Below are 22,614 nucleotides of genomic sequence, written 5' to 3'. Positions count from 1 at the left end.
TAGATCCTTCCAAGGATGAAATCTTTAACCTATAAATTCATCATTTTACATTATATAAACGTACCCAAAGTACGCAGTTCCACTCTTGAAGAATCGCTTAAACCCATAAATAAAGTTTGAGTGTTCGTTTGCCAAAACAAGATAGTGAATGCTGTCTTCGTCAGAATCTAAAAGATCCACAGAAACAACTAGTTCAAGATCGGACGTATCCTCGATATCGTAAACAAAACACGAATATTTGAGTGATATCACTCTCTTTCTAACAACCCTTTTCTCTCCAAGCTTCAGGGAAAGGAGTTTAAAATTCACTGAATTAGTATCAAATGCCAAATTCAAGTTTCTAGGGTCTAATCCACAAGACAGACACTTGTACAAAAACAAGATGTATTGAACATTTTTAAAGTTGCGATAAGCAGCAAAGATATCGACAAGCGTTTGGATAACGCGAGGTGTTTGGTCTAAAACCGATTTAGTATCATTATTATAGTCAAAAATTGGCATCCCTAGGTTGAATAAACGAGCTTGAAACAACAAGAATGTTTTTGCATGTGGATTTGAAGCTTCGGACTCTTTGATAGGGAAGATTGCACGCTCAGACAACTGCATGTTGTAGATATCTTCATTGTGTCTCACAGGAACCTGACTAAATTCTTTGGCATCTGCAAGTATCCTCATCAAGGTAAAAAAGGAAAGGTTACTTCTCCCCTTTGCCTGAGATGCAGCCCTGGAAAACTCGAAAATTGTTGAACACGAAATATAATAATGAGAAGCAAGAAATCCGCAGAGTGTTGGAACGAAAATGGCTTCATCCATCTGTTGGATATTCTCTTTCCCATAGTCCAAACTAATACACCCTAATTTAACCAACTCATTCACAGTATTTACTACTGCAAAGTTTGATACGTCCTCAATGTTAGGTTCCTTTGAAAAATTTGCAAGCGGATTGAAAATGGTTTCCGCAGATGTAGTTGGTATATTGAGATAATAATGCATGTTAGTTTGCAGTCTCTTGTAAAAGAATGTACGAGAAAGATAGCTTATAGCCCCTTTTTTATTTACAATCGTTCCAGAAGCGACCTCAGAATTTATACAATCCAAAATACGTTCATGGAAAAACGATTCTGTAGGAAACGGTGAGAACATAAATGCCTTGTAAAATCCAACCTTTCTGGTTTCTGTATAAATATACGCAAAACATTCATTATCATAGACACTCCTTCCCGCTCTTCCAACCATTTGCATAATATCAGTCACTGAGTAATCCACATATTTGTTAACTCTTCCGTCATAAAATTCTGTTCCTTTTACAATGACAATTTTTGCTGGTAAATTTACACCCCAAGCAAGTGTTGATGTTGCTACAAGAACCTTTATTACTCCACTTAAAAATAACCGTTCAACTAGTTCTCTGTCAGCCTTTGAAAGGCCGGCATGATGTATTCCAATTCCGTACGCCACAAACGTTCTCAAATACTCATCATCAATATTTGTTAAGTCTTCCTGATAAATATCCGTATCAGAAACACCTGCATTAGCCCATGTCTGAGAGTTTAGCTGGAGTAAACCAACAAAATCTTGTGCTGTCATTCTAGTTTGCCTTCTTGATGATACAAACACCAGAACAGATGCCTGAGGATCATGTCTAGAAATAGCATCAAAAGCGGGTTTGTTCATAGAGTTCATCCTAGGGCAATATGGCTTTATTGGAAATCCATCAATAAAAAGGCTACATTTTACTGGACGTACAGCGGGTGAAAAATTGAAAATTTTTGACGGTTTTACAGATAGCCATTCTGCAACTTGGTCGGAATTTGAAAGTGCCGTAGATAGACAGACCAATCTAGTGTTATCAGACATGTAACTTAGGCGAGTAACAATAGATTCTAACACTGCACCTCTTGATTCGCCTAACAGATGAACCTCATCTATAATTATTAAACCTACACTTCTAACAAATGCCCTCTTTTTCCAGTGTCTTGAAACACCATCCCATTTTTCGGGCGTTGTTATTATTATGTCAGAATTTATAACTTCCGTAGTTTGTGATTTGGAATCACCAGTAAACTCAATTACACGTTTTCCAAATTTAGAATGCCAATCACGGTACCTTTCATAGGCTAAAGCCTTTAAAGGGGCAATATAAACAGCCTTTTTACCGGGACTTGTATCAAAAAGGCGCAGCATAGCCAATTCAGCAACAAGAGTCTTTCCTGATCCAGTAGGAGCACCGACAAGTATGTTGTCATCAGACATAAAACAGTGAGGAAATATTTGTGTTTGAAGCGGGTTAAAGTGTGAAAATTTGTAAATTGGGGCATACTTTCCAAGAACAGAAGTAGGAAGCGGTATGAGGTCCATAATCTCTGTATACCCTTCACTAGATGCTAAGTTTTCGTGTAGACGTAGCTGTTCTTCAAATACCAAACCAAGCCAGTTCTCAGAGAATATACGTACGGTGAGAAAATCATCTACACGATGTACTGGAATATAAAATTCTAGGACTTCCAAAGAAGATTGTGTAAATGATATTGTAGATTGTGAGATTATTCTTGACCTGGAACAAATCCAGACATGAAAAGTTTCTACATTTCCATTCCATCTTTTACTCCATTCAATGGATATAGATAAGGATATAGAAACTTTGGATATCCTGCTTGTAATTGGCTGATTGTACAACTTTATTTTCGGGTAGGGTATGTGACTAATTAGTCTCTTTATGGTACCTGCTTCTCCCTTTGATCTAGCTATATTTGAAATTTCCTCTAGTGTCATCTCTACAAGCTCTTCCAGCGAAAACTTTCCATAAAACCTCCGTGCAGTATTTTCTGAAAGCAAATATCTTTTTTGAGATTCGTCAACGCCAAATTTTGGAGTCTTTCCAAGTTGAATATTTTGCAAATGTGTGAAATGAGCCAGAACATTATTTGGTCTTGTTTTAACGTTCCAACATTTCCTTTCAAACATTAGTATCCAATTATGGATAATATTTCCGATAGGTGGCCCAGAAACGGTTTCACAAGCAGAAATCTCAAAATAAGCTCTCAAGAGTCTTCCTACATTTTGGATTAGAAAATTCAAATCACTCAACAAACTAGGAGTTTTTATATTTGCTCCACTTATATATGCCTGTATCAAGATACAAACTTTGCTCTTTATGTGATCTATTCCACTCTTTGGTCTAAAAATACAACAACTATTCATTAAAGAGGTTAGTTCGTCACATTCCTCATTTCTAAACAAAAGCGTCTCAAATTCTCTACATTGACACAAAACTTCAAGAATGTACTCTTCGTTGATATAATCGGTAGATATGTTATGAGAGCGATCAGCAAGCATTCCATCCTCGTAGTAAAGTAGTGGATTTATAGAAGCTGCAAAATTATGTGTGGTCTCATAATCTACATAATACCTAGCTGCTATCCTTCCCAAATCAGTGGGAACAAATTCTAGGGTTGTTTTACAAAGTCTAAGGAGCCTGGACTTATCCAAATTTTTAACGGCATCCCTGATAATACTTTGCTCAAACTTCAAAATAGAGTTCTCGTCCTCAGACGTAATTCCATAAACTAATGGATTCTTGAACATTCTTACATAAAGATATGTGTATTGGAGCCATAGTATTGCTTCACACTCATTTTTTATGGTTCCAATTGCGATTTCTGCATTTAGTGCATTTTCCAAGTGTCTATGTAACTTAGATTCTATAGGGACTCTCTCCGTTTGCATCTTCATGTAATTGTAGAGATTTTTATGTTCCGTAATTAGAATTCCAAGTCCACTTGTATCAAATTGTGGTCTTCCAGCTCTTCCCATTATCTGTGTCAATTCAAGATTGTTTATATTTCTATCTACACCTGCACCTCCTATGAATGTACCCTTTATTATGACGCAATGGGCCGGAAGATTCACACCCCAAGCAAGTGTTGACGTTGATACCAAAACCTTTATAAATCCAGATTTAAACATTTCTTCGACCAAAGTTCGATCTGATTTAACCAATCCTGCGTGGTGAATCGAAATTGAATATTCAGAAAGATTTCTCAAACTCTGGATCCTCTTGTTCAATTGACCCACATATTTTTTATATAGTCCTTCATCTGGAGAAAATAGGAAAGAATTTGATATTTGTGCCATCTCAATTAGTTTTAGAGCAGTAGATAATGTTTCATTTCTTGAATGAACAAATATTATGCATTGTTTCTCAGATTCTAGCGTTTTAACGACATGATCAAAACATAGATCCAACATTACAGTTTGTACGTCATGTTGTTTTACTCCATAAAACACTTGTTCCAGTGGAACATAACGATATTCTCTTCCAAAATAATATGTATGTTCAGAAGAAACACGCAAAAATAAAGCAATATCTTCCCAATTTGGGAGAGTGGCAGATATTCCAACTACTCTTTTACGCACTTGAGTTGATTCTATAAGTCTGAAGAATCTCGCGACAATAGTTTCAATGACAGGTCCTCTATCATCATTTAGAAGGTGAATTTCGTCAATGATTAAGCAGCTTACTCTTGACATGAATGATTCGTCTGATTGTGTTCCAGTTGAGAATGAATTTCTAGTAACAACATCAAATTTTTCAGGGGTTGTAATCATAATATCAATATCTTCAAGTTCATGTTTGGCTAGTTGTACGTCTCCGGTTACCTCAACAACTGACAACCCGAATTTAGATAGAGATTTGGAGTACTTTTCTGTGATTTCAGATGCAAGAGCCTTCATTGGAACCATGTAAATGACTTTTCCACACTTTTTATTCTCTTCAAAAAATTGTTTATAGTTTTGTAATATACATAAAAGTGCTATATTAGTTTTTCCGCATCCGGTTGGAGCGGAAACCAACAGGTTTTGAGATGTATTGAATGCAGAATTAAATACTCTGGACTGTATCAAATTTAGCCTTTCTATACCCGAAAACGCTTCTTGTACCCACTCTGGGAGAGTGCAAATGTCAATTAACTCCTTATCCTCGGCACAGATAATGTTTTCTGGAGGAGGAACAGTAAGTTTTTCATAGAGTTCATGATCTTCTCTAACCAGATTCAATACCGTTCTTTGTGTAAAGTTGAGTGGATGCGATAGTTTAACGTCAGATTTTAGGTCCAATCCAACCAAGAATAGCAGGTCCTGTGGAGGTATCTTCGGTAGAATGTGTTCAAGTTTACCCTTTTGCCTTTCTAGGTCTTTGCCAGTTTGCCGTAGTAGAATCTTGTCCAGTCGTTCATAATTTGTTGCATCCAGTTTATTTGTTTTGACCTTTTGGACGACCTTTCTAAGCATTACATCCCATTGTTTTACCAAACTTTGACGAAAACTTAGCAGTTTTGAGATAAAGTAGACATGGGCATAACCCAAAGTATCACAGAGAATGGAAGCAGTTCTGTCCACATTGTCATCACCTAGAAGAAGGAGAATCTGACCCACAATTTTGGCAGGCGTTAAATGCTCGTTAGTCTCGCAGATTCTCTGGCAGTTGCGCAGGCACCAAGTGAATGTGCCAACATCATTGCTATCCACAAAGGCCGCTTCAGCATCTTCATGCGAGCTATTTTCAGACTCAATAGACCCTTTTTTAGAGGCTGCGTTCTGTTTTATCTGAAACTTTAGGAGATACCCATCCCATGGAATCCTTAAATCGTAAGCACTGGTTATATAATCCGTGTTACCCATCTATTTACTATAACCAGTATATTAGCCACGACGTTGGTAATTTTACTCTAAACTCGAAATGTGTGGGCGGATTCGTTTACTTGAACCAAAGTGGTGGCAAAAGTCTCAGAGTTTGGACCATATGATACCCTTGTTGATTTATTTGAACACTTACACGTTAAACTATCAAATGTAGAGAATCTAGACATGCAAGTATCCTAAGAGGGACACATTAACATCTCCATGGAGGAGGATTGGAATTTTCAATTTTCTGCAATATGTAGATATTTAGTAATTGTATATTATATAAAACGTTTTTAACTTTTCAGGAAACGCCTATTCCGGGGTGACCTTATTCTTGAGGACTTGCATTGCACCTCAGCGTAAATTCACAGAATTAGCAAAACGTATAGATGGAAAATACTAAAAGTGTTTGGAAAAGGTGAAATGAAATGCAGGAAGAGGGACGAGTAACCCAGACGGGAGTGAGGGACACGAATTACGCCGACACATTTTACCATTTACCAAATTTTTTATGATTTTAATGCTATTTATAAATTTATAAATCATGTGACGTATCTGTAGACCTATCAGCCGCGTTTAAATCCTGACATGTCGTGCCACAGATTTACACAACTACACATCACCACTTTAAACTACCTTTGAGTTTTAATAATTTTGTCACCTGTGCAATGAAACAGTTGTTTACGTCATTTTACCGATAGGTCGCGCTTAATTACATGCTCTTTGTGCGGTTCCGTTCCAAAAGCTCATCTGCACAGAATAACCCTAAGAAGAATGTCTGAAAGCAGCATAAGCGAACCAAGGGACGACATTTATGACTATAAGTCGACCTATATGAGTAAGTTCATGTGGATTCCAGCATAAACGCATACACAGACGATGAGGTTGACCAAAATAGAAACGCCCAGCTACCCGTAGCAAGGGTCAAAAAAATCATGAAGGAAGGTGAGCACAGCGGAGTAAGTTTGCTAACATATACTTGTAAACTCACTTAGATGATATCCGCTGATGCCCCTGTGATACTTGCCAAGGCATGCGAAATGCTTATTAAGGAACTGACCTTACAGTCATGGACATGTACCCTTCTCACAAGGAGATGCACACTCCAGGTTCGTCTCTAACTCCCTCCAATACTTGCCCAGAAACAAGATATAACATCGGCTATATTTAAAAGTAACATATATAACTTCCTCTATGATGTCCTAACTCCAGAGGAACTTCGACCAAAGATGGAATCGCAACTTTTGGTACGTTTACGGGAATTTAAATTGCAAATTTAGGCAACACAACGAACTCAAGGGATCCACATAAACCCTAGGGTAAATTGCCAAAGGAACGGTCGTTTATCTATTCCTCCTGGCATTCAACTAATTCACGAAAGATTACAAAAACGGAGTATAAAGCAGATTCACCCGTATAGACTCCCACAACTCGGACCCGTCGCACCCATTCAGGGATACATGCCTACACAATACGAGGGCCTACCAATTGCTCAAAATCCAACCTACATACCCACCATGAACCCAAACCGACCCATTCCAATGCAACCACCAATGATGATACACAGGAGTCAACCCATTAGGAATCCCGGACAAGTTATTAAAACACACGTCACTCCATACCAAACGCACTATGTCAACACACCGCGGTTCAACGGGTATCACGATGAAAGGTTTGATAACCAATACTTTATACCAAACAATTTCAACTAACTTGTGAATACACTTGTCATATATTTGTACAAGGACATTTACAATTTATCAATTACTCAGAGGATCCATAGTAACCCAGTTCCTATATAACAATGTAAAGAAACTAAAAGAAACATACCACATAGCGCTTCTCAACATTCTTGTGGAGAGTATTTTCATACTCAGGACAGTCAATAAAATACCTTGGTGCACTGAAAATGAATGGAAATCTTCCATAATGTTTCTCGCGCTTTGGACGATACTTGTATGGATCTTCTTGACCGTAATCATGCTCGTTATCAACCAAAGAAGCTGTAAACTTCTGGGAATAGTTCCTAAAGAGAATATATTCGCATCAGAGCACCAAACCTCAGAGTATGGTTATAGAATGGGATAGCATGAGCGTGCAACGATAACCTATCTGGCAGAAGTTGTGATGTATTCCTTCCACGGATTCTGAAGAGGTTAATATCGGGATGAAGCGAGAAACTTACGCAATACTTGGATTTCCCATAAGCTCATGTGCGACAACTGCTACAGTTACTCCAGTAGTCACATAGCTCAGGAAATAGTATACATATTGAGTAGAATCATTAAACCATGCCCTATATGTTCTTCTGAAGAAAAAATCTTGTAGCCTTTTGTCAGTAAAGGAATCTGTTGTGTTCTTGCAGAAGTGACGGAGATGATGCACGTTTTTAAAAACCGCCATCAGGTCCAACTAAAAGATTAATTCAACAGATGTGAAATTTGAGCATTTACAAAGTCTAAATGTCCAATGCATCGTGTGAACTCGTGCTACTCCGTGTGGTGGGAGACCTATAACTCGAGTATAGCGTTTGCCAATCGATATTAAATCAAATCGGCATTTACAGACGAAAAATAATTTGTGAGAAAAAGGTTCACAAGTGAGTCATAAGTAGCGAGTGGATTTTGGCGTTCGTTGGTTTGTCTCGTTTCCGGCGGTTCACCCCTAATCGTTACAATTACCATACCTGTATATCCATTGCAAGTATGTAGCCTTGTAGCTATAATTGCTCCAGATCGTGTGTATGATCCGCCAGCTCCCGGTCATTGACTTTTTTACCCTATACTTTTGACTATTCAGTAAGAGGTTAATTAATTATGTCGCATATTCATACGAACTTTTCATGGGAATCCTGTTTTTCATAGATTTGGAGTAGGCACTCCGCCCTAGTAAGATATAATGAACGCGTTTGCGAGTATATTGGCCAAGAAACTTGCTTCCGGCGGCATATGTGTGACTGAAAATGCTATATACTGGAAGCCTGCAAAAGTCGTACTCTCAGAGTCCAAGGATGAAGGTACACATCGCAATTCTCAGGTCTACACAAATTTGGAGCTCTGTAAACCACCAAATGGACTATTCATCCAAAGGATAACGATAGGAAGAGCGATAAACCAGTACTTTATTCAAAGAAAGATAGCACAAACAAACAATGCCACTATTTGGCTGTGCTACGATATACTAGACAAAAAATGTTTGTGTATGAAAATGTACCATATAACAGCTTGCAAGCGAGAAAGAGCTGTAAGATTTTACAGGGACGATACTCAAGTCATCACATTTTTTGATAAACTCATTGATGAAATTTTGCTCCATTCCTACCTACAGGAATGCAAAGGTGTAGCAAAGATCAAAGAAGTCATTTTTAATGATGACGATGATCTTATATACTTTATAATGTCGTACTACCCCTCACAACTCATGCATTACGATCCACTCTTACAAAGTTACTCTGGTCCATGCTTTGATGATTCAACTCAGGAGCCATGCAGACGTCTTTATAAGGAAAGTTTCGCGAAAAAAATAGTAAAACAACTAGCAGAAACTTTGGAATTTTTTCATTCAAATGGGATTATACACAAAGATATTAAACCTGAAAATATTTTAATGAAATACAAAGATCCTAGCATGTTTGAAACTATACCCATCGATGATGAGGATAGTGACAGTTTAAGTGTATATAGTGATGAAGTCTTCGAGTTTAAACTGTCAACTCAAGAGATTTTGGATTTGCAAAGCAGCCTTGAAGAAGACGTTTCTGATAGTATGGATATCGTGAACTTTAAAGACTACTTACCAGATTCGGAGTTTCCCTATCATCCTAACATTACATCAGATTTTTACTGGTGCGTATGGGAAGATGCCAGATTAGTTGTAGATTTTTCAAGTACAATCTCTGACTTTGTTGCTAATTCAACTTCGTTTGGGATAGGGCGTAACTCTATCTTATATGCAGAGGAAATATTAAAAGAATGTTCACTTTCTCACTTCCCTCTCTATGATTATTTAGTAAAAAATAGTGACAAGATACAGTATAAAGTAAATTCCAGTTTTTTAAAATGTACACAAATTTCAGGATCAAAATTTTCAAATGATACAGAAGAACAAAGTGACCAAGAACAACTCTGTGTAATTACAGACTTTGGGGTTGCATGTCTTGCTGAAGTGGAGGACGAACAACTCGTTATCTTTGATTCCGAGGGAAGCTTGGCGTTCACCAGTCCTGAGAGTCTGAAATATATTGAAGGATCAATACCAGGAAGAGAAAGAGACGTTTTCTCATTAGGAGTCACTCTATACTGTATGATATATGGCAAACTCCCATATTATGGCAATGGCGGAATTCAAATGCTTATGAGCATGCTTGAAACACCCCTTTCATTTCATACATTTAGACAAATATCGCAAGAATTAAAATCGCTAATATCTGGAATGTTACAAATTAATCACAAAAATAGACTCTCACTAAGAGAAGTTCTAGAACATCCATGGATAAATAGTTGACGTATAAACTACTTTTTAAAATCTTTAAATTCCAGATGTGGAGAATGCTCAAAATCTGGTCCTGGTTGTCTAGTTTTCTTTTCAATCTTTCCAACAATAGGCTTTGATAGCATTGTCACCAAAGTTATAACGTTTTTCAAATCCTTGTAACCGGCTGTGGCGGCCATTGCATCCAAAATATATAGACCTACATCCTCAAAAGTACGATTATTTTTATTTGCAGAGTTTAGCCAAATTTGTTTCAAATTCCTCCCAACTTTTTGCGCTAAATCCATTCTTTCTTCTCTACTAATGGATTTTATATCCTCAGGTATTTTGTCTATGCCGTAATACAAGATAGATGTATCAACCGAACGTTTTTCAAGCTCACGTTTTAGGGAATGGCTTAGATAATTTGCTACAGAAAAGAATTCCGTTCTAACTTGTCTATATATGCGCGCTGGAACATTTAGAACTCTCCTTGAAATCAAGTCTCTCAAAACATCCCAAAGAATCATCTCCTCCGGTAATAGCTCCACTTCTTCCCTTACCCTCATGAAAACATTCCTTGCAGACTTTACCGGCATAGTCTTGTGCCCAGATTCAAGGTGCCTTTTAATCAACCCGGACACGTATGGGACGGTAGCTAATATTTTCAATGCAGAAGCTTGTGATTCATGTGTTGATTTAGTGTACAAACTCGCTGCATCCCTCAGTAATTTATCTGATTCGATCTCTTCCTCCAATTTAGATACGAATGAGTGCGCAGCCTTAGAGAAAAATTGATTCTTCAAACAGAATGAAGTTATTAGCTGACGTTCACTTGGATAGCCTGCCATAACTGCTATATTCTTAACAATTTGTAGCGCAAACTTCGGATAGAGTGCAGCTGCCATTAGTACCAATTTTGACTTTGACTCTTTATTCAAATAACGAAATACTTCTTTATGAACCAATTTTGATGGTGACCATGGTGTAGAAATTTTTTTCGATGAATAAAGAAATGGTTCATCAGAATAAGGATAACCTTGGCTATCAAATGATATTCTCTCTGGGTAGGTTTGTTTTAACGGATCATCTGACCCGCAAAAGTCTATTTGGTTGCAGGTCATAGTGGCAGCAGCGGCTATAGCTTTATCTCTCAGCAACTTTGATACGAATTTATTGCGGATTTCCGTAGGTATACCCAACCTTATATACCTCAACAGAAACATTAGTGTGTAACGCAATAATTTATGTCCAAGCAGTGAATAAACTTGGAATTTAATTCTCCTCAAACATAACACATCAGCCCTAATTGACTTTCCGGTCTCAAATTCTGAAAATCATGAATTCACAAAACAAGCTTACCATTTGGCTTCAGTATATTAATACCAAAAAGTCCAGTGATCGCTCCAACTTCTCTAACTAGGATACGAGGAGTGATTTTCATGTAGAATCCTAGCCTTTTGTAAATTTCAACAAATGGCTCACGAGCTAAATTGCATTTTAGATTTGTAAATATGCCTTACCGTAGTTGTGTAATACGTAACGATGAAGTAACTGATTATAAACACCTTCAGGAGTCTGTTCTATGACCTTTGGTCCTTTTTGTTTTTCGAATTCTCTTTCTTCCTGTAACTTCTTGAGGAATTCCTTGCGCTAAAAGTGGTTGTTTAGTATGTATCAAGGGTACCTTTTTCGGAATGTTTGGATTAGATGGCCAAAACCAATCGTAGATTGTTTGTCCTATTGGTCCCAAATCTACTCCATACTTCTCCAATAGATCATTTTTAACCTTTTCTTTAGGTTTGTCTTTCTCTCCAACTTTACGTTTTTTATGTCTTTTAAGAGCTTTCCTTGCTTTCAACTTCGCAACTATTTTCGATCTATTTGCGATTTTCTTCTTGTTACCCCTGGAGTAAGACTGAACTTTCCTAGATGTAACCATGTTAACACCGAGCTTTGATGGTTTATCCCCGGCAAAAATCGGTGATTGGAGAAAGTTTAGGGTTTGGCCCTTCAAGGGCACTGTTAAGTGACTGCAATCTCCATTTTTATGAGTTAACAAAGAGGCATGTATCAAGATTCTCAAGAGAAACAACAAAACAGTCAATGTCATTGGACATTACGGTGGATTCGTCTTTAATATCATAGCTACATTGGTATAACGGCTCAAGTTGCCATAAAATACAAATATAAATACATATTTAAGATTATGTATGCATAATCTCATGTAACATGAAAGTTATTTGGAATGTGTTTTGGTAAGAGGCGAGAGTGACAGCACACCAAAAGAGGCGACCTATGGGTCACACTTCTCGGTACAACGACATTATAATCTTATATCCATCTATGAATATCTGAAGATTCCTAAAAGTGAGGAGAAACCGGAATTATATTGGACGAGAACCAGAGGAGAGCGAAATCGATCACTACCTGCTACTACGGACAATAAATAGATGGAAATGATGTATTACGCAGAAAGGATATCTTATCAATTAGTGAAATCAGTGGCGAATTAGCTGGGACGACTCCTAGCTTGGAGCAGCGAGAGCGCTGAACGGCCAATTCATATGGACAAATCTGAAGAGGATTAAATTAAGCGGAAAATAAACTGGCAGACGCCAAAAGTAGCACAAAACGTGAACTGGTACTCTGCAAGTTCCCCATAGGGTCAGCAAGGAACTACGATTGGCCGGATACCTCGGTATTATAATTGTATTATACGAAAAACATCCTATTTAGCTACACAAGGATGGAAATCGACAGATCTAAAGTCACCAGTCCAAAGGATCTGCAGTACTGGAAGTCGTATGACAATTATACCTTGGATAACCCTCACGTAGGGGTATGTTATCGTAATCACTCATAAATCATCACATTATAGGATCCACGCTCACTTCAAATGACCCAGAGATTGTACTGCTTTATCAGATATACCATGTTCTGCAGGTGTTGCAGAGAGCTTGGTGAAGACGACCCTCGCTGCAAGTACCAGTACTACAGAGCTGAAGTCGCCTGTACACAGGATTTCCTAGATCTTGTTAACCAGCACAGAGAAGCAGGGACATGTGGTATGGACTTGTTGCCAGGTGATAGGATCGTTGGTACGCGTTAGCCATGGCACTCAAGACCAATCACTCGAAATTCAAGTTTGCCAGGCTCGAGTCTTTTGAATGGTAAGATCAGAGGACGACTAATATGCGTCTTTAGGAACATTGTCTCACAGGAAACTCAGGATGAAATCTGTGAAATACTAGGGAATATTATAGAATCAAAAGACTCAAGCAAAGGGCTAATTTTTGGAATCAATGAAACTAACAAAGCTATAGAGAATGGCGATAGTATCTCTGCAATCATACTCTTCAAGGGAAATGTGCCCACAACAATGATACAACACTTTCCGATAATATGTAAAAGAAGGGGGATTTCATACGTTAGCATTCTTAAAAACGTATGTTCCACCTTAAAAATAAAATCTCCAAGTTGTATAGCCATAAAAAACGATTCTAGCAATGTTTTTAATAGGCTACACGCCCTAATATCTAAATGATGCGATTTGTATTCAGTGAATGTTCGTCAACATATGTCTGTAACATATTCTTTTCCCTTGTCTTTTCATCAAATACGAGTTGTCTCTGCAGAGTCACCAAGTTGTTTATCATTAGATGAATTTGTGTAATTTTTTTTCCACTCTCGTACAACTTCCTCATTAGAGCAGGAGTTGGAAACACTTTTGCACAGTACATCTCATTGAGTATTTCAAGAGTCTTTTTCGCAGATTTCGATAAAATTGCCATTTCTAGAGCCATGCACAAAAGACTCTTCCCTGGTTGAATTTCTACTTTGGCTTCAGTCCACAAAGTAAAGAACCTCCCTGGGTCCTTCTGCTTCGATCCGAGCATTCTGTACAATCTGTATTATGGATTTATACACAAACCTTAGTAGGATAAAGTATGTCATATAGTCAGGTTTAGCATTAAATCTTGAAAAATGCCCAAGTACGTCCAATGCATAATCATAGTAGTTTCCATTTTCATAAACCAAAATTATTGCATTAAGCAACCTTGTGGTTACCTTCATATTATTGGAAGACATCGTATGAACGATTTCCCATACTTTGCGAATGCTATTGATCTTCTCATTCTCCGTCATATTATCTCGGCCAATTTGTTTTGCGAATGTCTTTATGAGCAGTATATACATTTCTTCGTCAACTTTAATCCCTAAATTCTTAGCCTCAAAGAATACCTCTTTTGCTTTTCGTATGTTTCCGCATGTTGCACATGCCTAGAATAAATATTTGACAACTGTTATAAATTACCTGTAACAAATAATATATGATCTGTGGAGGGATCTGATATTCTTCTGCTTTCATCTGATTAAAAAGAGAAAAACACTTTTGGAAATAATCTCTTCTATTTGATAAACAGTGGATTAGTTCTCCATACGTATAGCAGGTAGGATATTTTTTAAGCTGTAACATTTCATCATAAAGCGTCAAAGCCTTTTCAGCCTCCCGCGTAGATACACATCCTTTTATCATTATTGTGAACAAAACCTCATCAGGCTCTATCAATCTCCAAGTTCTCATATAGTTATACAATCTCCAAGCGTTTGAAATGTACCCTTTTGAAATTAGTCCATCGATTAGCACAGAAAATATTACCAAGTCTGCTTTAATTCCTTCCTTTTCCATTTTTCTGTAAAGGGAAAATGCACTAGATACATCGCCAGATGACATGTGCGTTTTTATCAGGAGCGTATAGGTTCTTAAATCAGGTGGTAATGCATCAGATCTTAAGCAAAGGAATAAGTATCTGGCAGTTTTTGGATCCTTAGATTTCACACATCCTATTAAAGCATTGTTATATGTCTCCGTAGAAAGGGGTATATTACGTTCCTTTAGCTCGGATAATATATTCAGACAGTCTTTCAATTCCCCATTTGTAGCACGTTCCTTTATAAGAAGATTGAAATATTCAAGCTCAGATAGCCCCTTTTCCAAAAGCGATCGGACACTTTCATTGCGATATTGTGCAAGATGCGAATATCTCCCACTCATTAAATCACCTTTTACATTCCCGTTTTCATCCTTTGTAACATCTGAGACATCCTCAGACGATACATCATTATCAGAGGAATGAATAGTAGCAATATAATTCAGTTGGTATTTTGGCTTTAATGAATTTTTTTTAGTTGTATTATGCGACACATCTTTGGTATTTTCGTGAATACTTGGTTCAGAGCTTCCGTTATCTGATTTACAGTGAGATATAGTATCATCCTGCCCATGACTTCCTAGAGGATCTAAATCTATATCTTGGCGGATCTCATTAGTATCATCGTTTTTTGGAGGTATTTTGAACTCAAATGCGTTGTTTTGGTGGCTTTTGAGTCTAGCTAGTTTGGAAGAATCCCAGGGCTTTGTGTTAGTTTCCCTGTGAGATACCTTTTCGAGCGCACCGAATATGGAAGTTATGAACGGTCTCTGTGATATAGTTTTATTGGTACTATCATCCGATACACTGTCTTTTTCACAACTTTCAGCTAAAAAGAAATTGTGTGTTCATAAACGATAATTGCAAATAATTTTTACACATACGGTCATTTACATACCTGTAATTGTATCATTCTCTCTACTTCCAGATATAATATTCGTGAATGAAGCTGGAACTACTCTAGTTGGACGTTTGCGCAAAGAAGGTATCCTCATTCCTACCATAAAGCTCTAAATCGAGATTTGCCATACCCATTAGCAAAAATTTCGAGGATTGTTATATAAATATGTAAAAATCATCATTTCCCATTCTTTTACTAAATAAAAACGGCCGTCTCCGGGAATAGAGCCCCGAGTGGGACGACTGCGGAAGAATTAATCTGTAAACCCACACAGAATATGTAAATGTGTATTTTAGAGCAATTTAATTCCATTAAAATTAGTGAATAAAAGTATGTGCTATGATAAAGTCACGAATCTCGATTTATTGCACGGTTGGCACTTCGGTTTTAATATGGAAATGTGTATCTTAAAAGAAGTTACTAGTACAATTCTTGTAAATTCGTAAGAGAATGAGGGATTCGTAACAAATGAAACTGGTCTCTCCTATCATATACCGGAGATAAACTGCATTGATGATCCAGTGAGTACTCCTGATAAGGAACGAGCTGAGGAAGAAGAGCCATGGGGAGGTACACATTTCTCTTCCTAATCCTCCACACACTTTTTTTTATTCTTCCTGGATGTAATGAGCCAAATACTCGCCAGCATTAAGAACCTACCTAAGATCTATGGGTCAGTATGGTAGAAATTATGGTCTCTGTGGACCACAGACAATAGTCTGGATTCCTCCGCCTACAAGACAGAATACACTAAGTTCGTGAGTTGTACAGTGTAATCAGGATTCTAATTGCTCATCTTTCGTCGAGTAACGTCTATGGCACATGCTCTCCATCCGAGTCATCCATTGAGAATGTACAATATGGCCAAAAACATTTTAACCGTAAAGCCTTTTTAATGCCGCAAAATATTCATCGTCAGATGTCTCTACCCATCTACGGCCTTTTCTTTCCAGGGTTATGTACTTGATTAAACCTTCGTGTCTTGTATGGAGGATTGCAACTGCGCGGCTACCCCTTGAGTGGAGCTCGGCCATAAAACACGGCTTGCCTGCTCCAAGTGTAAATACTTCCTTCTCTCCATCCACAACCTTGTCTATGAGATTGCCAGGTTTTGCGGCAAAGAAGAGAACCGGTACGCCCTTCTTCTCTTTCCTTGTTACTTTCTGACTATCGGTATCCTTAGAAGATGAAATGTCCAAGGTGAACCTTTTTGCGGGATCACTGGTAACCTTAAATGTGTCTGGGTAACTTCTGACTTGGAATTACAAGTGTTCTGGGGGGTTGCATGCAGGTTCACAGGGCCATAGACTCGTCCCTGAAACATACCATGGAATCTAGGCGCCATCTCTGAGACTATGGATTCATTTAATCTCATTTATCTTGTCATCCCTGACTGATACATGTACTAGTAGTACCTTTTGTCCATTCGCTTTCCGTAATTATACCATATTCGCTACCTACTCGATCCTCCGCTTCTTTCCATCATGGAATCACCTTACCGCATATGGTTCACTGGTCATCCTGGTGCTCCATAGAAGGGAGACTACTGGCTCACCAGTAGGCTTCTGGAGCACTAGTGTACAGAACAACAGGAGTAGGATCATGAGTCAACAAAGGAGCGTCTTAAGGAATGATCATAGATTATTTATCCTTGCAGATCCTACAATCTCTTCAGGAGTCCAAGTAGTATTACATTCCTCTTCTCTGTCATCCGTCCATGAATGAATAATGGGTTATGAATGTCATCAGAATAAGGAGTATAGACATGTAAAGAAGACTACCATTAATTGAGCATGCACACTCCAATGGAATATAAAGAAGATACCGAATTATAGAACTGCAGTATTGATAGATATCCATATAAATTCCTACGGAACATCCACTGTGGACTCCCTAAGACAACAAATTACCTACCCCGCACGTACCGGATTGTTATTAGATCCTACACCCTTGTGGACACTACAGTTTCCTGTAGGTTTGGGGATAATCAGAACAGGCCTTTATAAATAAGATTTTCGACTGTATTTCGACTGACTCCCTAAGAAGAGAGGTTTTGTGCTAATGCTGCCTTTTATCACCATGATGTAAAGAGTGCTCCAGAGGGAAGTATCCATAAGTAGCTATTGAACAGCTTGAGATGAAAATAGGATTATGAGACCCCTGGTAAAGCTCTTCCACAGAAAGCTGATCACACCATTCTCGGGATTCTTTAGCTTCTTATCATAATCATTCTTCTCTACGGATCTCCATCCATAAGCAGTCTGTTCAAAGTACTTATCATCAGCATTTCTAAGAGAAATTAAAAGTACTTATGACTTTCCCTTGGATGACAATGTTGCAGATAGGAACTTTTGATAATCTTCATCTTTCTTCCATAGTTCCTTATCACCATCTACAACAGAGGTTACTTTGGAAGCACCCGTTGGATAATACTCCTTCTTCTCCACTTCATTCCTACTAGCTCTGAGAATATCCACCTTTGTCATATCAGGATGAGCAAGATCTATAGCATCATCACCTTGTCCAGCCGACTGAGTAACAGGAGTCGCTGGTTTAGCAGCTTGTCCTTGTTGAGTAGGTGGAGTACTAATATTCTCCGTAGAGACTTCATTAGAACCTCCTTGTTCTGCTTGATCAGTAACTTCGTCATCTCTAGTACCTCCTCCAAGACACCCTGCACTGCACAATCTTACTAAACATGCTGTCCATAGTATTGCAAGGATCCTCATTCTGCAATACCAATACCAGGAAGAATGAGTAACAATGCATGGGGTAATGAGTTATAGTTCTTCCTTCCATTCTCTTCTTAGGCGGCCTAATTTCCTCTACTGAGTTTCCCAAGTATCTTTGTCACTGGAATAAAATGTGGTCATTCTGTGGAGCCTTCAGTTGTTGATGATGTCTGATAGAGATCCGCACAGAAGACTCTTCCTAGGAATGGTCAGTAGCTAAAGGCTCCTCTTAAGCTTCCTCCTACACTGTAATGAGTGGCTTAGTCAAAGACGGGAATAACACAAATCTACTCTACTTTTCGCATAACAACTGACATCTTGTTCGTCATAGCCAAGGAATCTCACGGTTTATGTACTATTAAAAGGGTTCTATGTACAAATTCACACGGTCTTCCTGGAGCTACTTATGGACTTGTCTAATCGGTAATCTTCCTGGATGACATAATTGTCTACTAGGCTGTCTATCATGTTGGCGGTTTCCACATATATGCTCCCTTCTTGAGGGAGATTCTACATTCAAATTAGACTGTCATATGGTCATTCTGCATACATGGATGGTTTATCCATGGAAACACTGGTACTACTCTCCAGGAGTCCAAGTAGTAGAACATTCTTCCTTACCTTCAGTATTTAAGCTGGTGCTTTCCAAGGTGTCTGCATAATGCTACTATTAGATTATGCTACAGACTCTTCTGGCATGATGCTCTCAGAGATACTAAGAATAACACTACCCCCTACCGGGCATGATAGTCCACCGAAGGTGGAATGGAGGCTCTCCATTAGAGTCCATTAAAGAGTCCCCGAAGGGTACCAGGAATGGTCAGTACACCTCACTCTGTTCGCCTAGGCTCCCATACTCCGTATACTCGCCATACCCCTACGGGGAGAATACTCATTCAGACCCTTCACTGACGGATAATCAATGAGTAGAAAAAGCGGAGTGAAACGACATTATTATGAGTCTCTTTGGAGGACTTGAAAGTTGAGAAATCGGGCTAAAGTGTGTACAGCTAGCTGAATGAATGCGAACTACGGAGTAGTGAGCATAGTGAAATGTCCCGAAGAATGAGGGACTGAGCGACTAACAGGATCTCTTCCTCACTCCGTAGGAGTGTCTCTATTCCTAGACTCCCCTCCGGTCAGCATGCATGCATGTTAGTGTCTCTGAGTAGAGAAGAGGTGGTGACTATACGCAGTATAGGAGCCTGAGTGGTCACATACTCTCACTCTAGTAGTCTCTTATGGAGACTCTCAGTAGTCATTCTGGAGGTTGTCTGCAGAATAGATGATAGTGAGAATCTTTCTTAGTACTGAGTCATTCATGCATGTTAGTGTCTCCTAGTCTCCATAGATAGCATCTCTAGAAGACTCTCATGAAGAGACTTCCCCGACAGGGGAATAATGATGCTCAGGAAGAGTCTACCACCGAAGGTGGAATAGAGAATCTCCCTACCGGGGAAGATGTTCCATAGAGTCTTCTAGAGAGACTAATGAAGATCTACACTCTATCGAGTGAAAACAGTACCCCATGGGTACCACTAGAGACACTAACACTCCTACGGAGTGAGGAAGAGTCTATGGAGTGAGGAAGAGACTACTAGTAGGAAGAGCTCCTGTTAGTCGCTCAGGCTCACTCTGTTCGCCAGGTCGCCATCTGGGGATAATTACCCCCCGATCCACCGAGTGGTAGTTATCCGGGCCAAGTCAAGTAAATGTTGGGTTTTGGAGACTTTTAGCAGTCTCCCGACTATGAGAAATTTCTGATTTTCAAGGCGTTAAATCCCAAAAACCATGTGTTTCTTTTTGCAATTTGTGACTGTGGGGATCGGCATTTTAAAGGCTAAAAAAATGAAAATTCCCAAACTGATTCAAAATTCTTAACAGGTGACAGATAGACAGGACTATTCTTCACTCCGTAGGAGTGTTAGTCTTCTTCGGAGACTCTTTATTCCCCTTCAGGGGAGGTGGTGTAGTAGTCTTCCCACCCCGTAGGGGAGTGTCTCTATTCCCCGTTAGGGGGAGTACTACCATTCTCCTAGGAGTACCTACCCCACATGCATGCAGTATTCCTACCCCGTAGGGAGATTCTCTAGTACTCCTCCGGAGACTCTTGGGGGGTGAGTATCTTCTGCCCTGTTGGGCAGTGTCTCCCTTCTAGGTACCTCATAGAGACTCTTCCTTTCCCGGTAGGGGAGATTCTCTATTCCACCTTCGGGGGAGTAGTCTTCACTAGTGGTGATAACCACTTCGTGGTACCATTCTTATGAGTCTCTTATGCGACCATAGGGAGCATGAATGCTAACCGAAGGGGAGACTATAGACATTCTCCTACCCCTTCGGGGGGTGAGTGTCTCCCTTCTAGGGATCATTCTTCCCACCCCTTCGGGGAAGTCTCTTCATGAGTATCATCATCAGTACCCATTCCTCACTCAGCAGTATCATCATCCATGGCCATGAGTTGACCACCATGTAGTCACAAGTATGGTAAGTAGTGCCTCATCAGTGTTACCGAAGGGAACATAATGCACATGCACTACAGGGTACCTTACACTCCATAGAGAGTCTTAGTACCCATTCTGGTATCCAGTGACTACACATCATTCTGCATAGTACCTCTCTATTCCATAGAGAATTTTCTATCCATGGTCTCCATACTGAGCATCCATACAGAGTAGTATCTAGAGACACTATGATCACCATGCATGGTCAACCTAGTATCCCTGTTAGAGAGTCAGTATCTTCCATGAGATTCTCTATCAGTACTCCTTCGGAGTTAGTACCCCTTCGGTCATGAGTGTCCTCATCCATGGCCTGCATACTATGACTACACATCATTCTGCATAGTACCTCTCTATTCCATAGAGAATTTTCTATCCATGATCTCCATACTGAGCATTCCTCACTCCATGGGGAGTCTATAGACACTATACATGGTACTCACATGCATGGTCAACCTAGTATTCAGTGAGTGCAGGGTCATTGTAACCACGTAGTGGTCAGTGGTATGGTCAACTGAACATGATGGGTGGCACACTATGCATGATCCACCATCTCCATAGTATGACTACACATGCATTAGTGCATGACCCAGTATGTATAATGGGTACTCATTCTGCATTACATGAGTAGTAAACACTCACTTTGTATAGGCATCTTACAGACTCCACAATGGTCCATTGAGTGATGAGTATACTCCATAAGTCTCCATTAGGTACTCATGGTTACCACAGTCACTGGAGTGAACAGATTCCTAGTCTCCATTCCATGAGAATCTTATGGTCACTATGGTCCACAAACATGGAGTTACTCCCTATGGAGTAAGTCTCCACTCCCCGTTAGGGATCATTCTTCACTCGATAGAGTGTAGACTTTTTATTAGTATCTCTGAGAGTATCATGCCCGGTAGGGGGAGTGTCTTCTGCCCTGTCGGGGTACTGACTACCATTCATGCCCCGTTAGGGGATACTCTACATTCTGTACATGATACATGCACTCCAGTGAGTGGACTACTCATACTACCAGATGCCCATACCACATACCATACTGGGAGCTGAATGGTCACCTAGCTCATCTATTACTTCGTTCACATTCTATACATGCTCTACCACTCTCCTACTGTCTCCATGTTAATACTCACCAGTACCATGACTGAATGTTGTACAGTGGTCAGGTAACAGACACCCCTCCAGGCATCACTCACAAAGTAGTCATGCCATGTCACCAATTCCAGACTTGTGAACACCCTGGTAGATGGTCTCTCATCTCCATACTACATAGTCACCTCACCATGCATACTTACAACCCATCCAGTCATAGTACTGACATTAAAAACTACACCCTAGCCTAGGTATAATACAGATATACTCACCCTCACTATGTGGTTACCACACCACTACACCGTAGGTGACATGTTCAATATGGATGACAGTCTGTATGAATGTTCAATATCCCCTGCAAGGGGACTACTCATTATGGTCACCATGCAATATCAGATACCAACACATCCAAAACTCATACAATACATACTTACAAAAGATGTAATGGTATGGTGTATTATCAGTTATGTTACAATAGTAGATACCATGTCACTACTATAATAGTGGGTGTATCA

The 22,614-nt window shown here is 39.2% G+C and overlaps 8 protein-coding genes across 8 annotated transcripts; 3 read left to right on the top strand and 5 right to left on the bottom strand.

Moving 5' to 3' along the window:
- Window positions 1-45: 45 nt before the first annotated feature.
- BEWA_001440 (DEAD/DEAH box helicase domain-containing protein) lies at window positions 46-5,742 on the bottom strand (the record flags this gene model as incomplete). Its single annotated transcript, XM_004830346.1, has 1 exon — window positions 46-5,742. The coding sequence occupies exon 1, from the start codon at window positions 5,680-5,682 to the stop codon at window positions 46-48; it is 5,637 nt and encodes a 1,878-aa protein (XP_004830403.1). The 5' UTR covers window positions 5,683-5,742.
- Window positions 5,743-6,309: 567 nt separating this feature from the next.
- BEWA_001430 (histone-like transcription factor CBF/NF-Y and archaeal histone domain-containing protein) lies at window positions 6,310-7,397 on the top strand (the record flags this gene model as incomplete). Its single annotated transcript, XM_004830345.1, has 5 exons — window positions 6,310-6,523; window positions 6,562-6,644; window positions 6,681-6,794; window positions 6,828-6,932; window positions 6,966-7,397. Exons 1-5 carry the CDS (start codon window positions 6,460-6,462, stop codon window positions 7,395-7,397), a joined length of 798 nt encoding a protein of 265 aa, XP_004830402.1. The 5' UTR covers window positions 6,310-6,459.
- A 26-nt stretch (window positions 7,398-7,423) lies between these two features.
- On the bottom strand, window positions 7,424-8,145 carry BEWA_001420 (hypothetical protein). Its single transcript, XM_004830344.1, has 4 exons — window positions 7,871-8,145; window positions 7,746-7,832; window positions 7,516-7,711; window positions 7,424-7,479 (listed from the first exon to the last, which is right to left on the bottom strand). Exons 1-4 carry the CDS (start codon window positions 8,086-8,088, stop codon window positions 7,450-7,452), a joined length of 531 nt encoding a protein of 176 aa, XP_004830401.1. The 5' UTR covers window positions 8,089-8,145; the 3' UTR covers window positions 7,424-7,449.
- A 438-nt stretch (window positions 8,146-8,583) lies between these two features.
- BEWA_001410 (protein kinase domain-containing protein) lies at window positions 8,584-10,188 on the top strand (the record flags this gene model as incomplete). The annotated part of the gene is made up of 1 exon (XM_004830343.1): window positions 8,584-10,188. One exon carries the CDS (start codon window positions 8,584-8,586, stop codon window positions 10,186-10,188), a length of 1,605 nt encoding a protein of 534 aa, XP_004830400.1.
- Window positions 10,189-10,196: 8 nt separating this feature from the next.
- Window positions 10,197-12,097, bottom strand: BEWA_001400 (hypothetical protein; the record flags this gene model as incomplete). Its single annotated transcript, XM_004830342.1, has 4 exons — window positions 10,197-11,485; window positions 11,518-11,643; window positions 11,679-11,808; window positions 11,843-12,097. 4 exons carry the CDS (start codon window positions 12,095-12,097, stop codon window positions 10,197-10,199), a joined length of 1,800 nt encoding a protein of 599 aa, XP_004830399.1.
- A 758-nt stretch (window positions 12,098-12,855) lies between these two features.
- BEWA_001390 (hypothetical protein) lies at window positions 12,856-13,647 on the top strand. The gene is made up of 3 exons (XM_004830341.1): window positions 12,856-12,997; window positions 13,037-13,328; window positions 13,363-13,647. Exons 1-2 carry the CDS (start codon window positions 12,905-12,907, stop codon window positions 13,265-13,267), a joined length of 324 nt encoding a protein of 107 aa, XP_004830398.1. The 5' UTR covers window positions 12,856-12,904; the 3' UTR covers window positions 13,268-13,328; window positions 13,363-13,647.
- Window positions 13,648-13,694: 47 nt separating this feature from the next.
- On the bottom strand, window positions 13,695-15,865 carry BEWA_001380 (pentatricopeptide repeat domain-containing protein; the record flags this gene model as incomplete). The annotated part of the gene is made up of 4 exons (XM_004830340.1): window positions 13,695-14,055; window positions 14,090-14,439; window positions 14,474-15,699; window positions 15,769-15,865. The coding sequence occupies 4 exons, from the start codon at window positions 15,863-15,865 to the stop codon at window positions 13,695-13,697; spliced, it is 2,034 nt and encodes a 677-aa protein (XP_004830397.1).
- Window positions 15,866-18,080: 2,215 nt separating this feature from the next.
- Window positions 18,081-18,500, bottom strand: BEWA_001370 (signal peptide-containing protein; the record flags this gene model as incomplete). The annotated part of the gene is made up of 1 exon (XM_004830339.1): window positions 18,081-18,500. One exon carries the CDS (start codon window positions 18,498-18,500, stop codon window positions 18,081-18,083), a length of 420 nt encoding a protein of 139 aa, XP_004830396.1.
- Between the last annotated feature and the right edge of the window lie 4,114 nt (window positions 18,501-22,614).

This window comes from Theileria equi, chromosome 3, assembly GCF_000342415.1.
Source record: "Theileria equi strain WA chromosome 3, complete sequence".
NCBI classification, from domain to species: Eukaryota; Apicomplexa; class Aconoidasida; order Piroplasmida; family Theileriidae; genus Theileria; species Theileria equi.
Note: the sequence above shows the minus strand (reverse complement) of the source record. Positions and strands in the feature narration are given on the sequence as shown.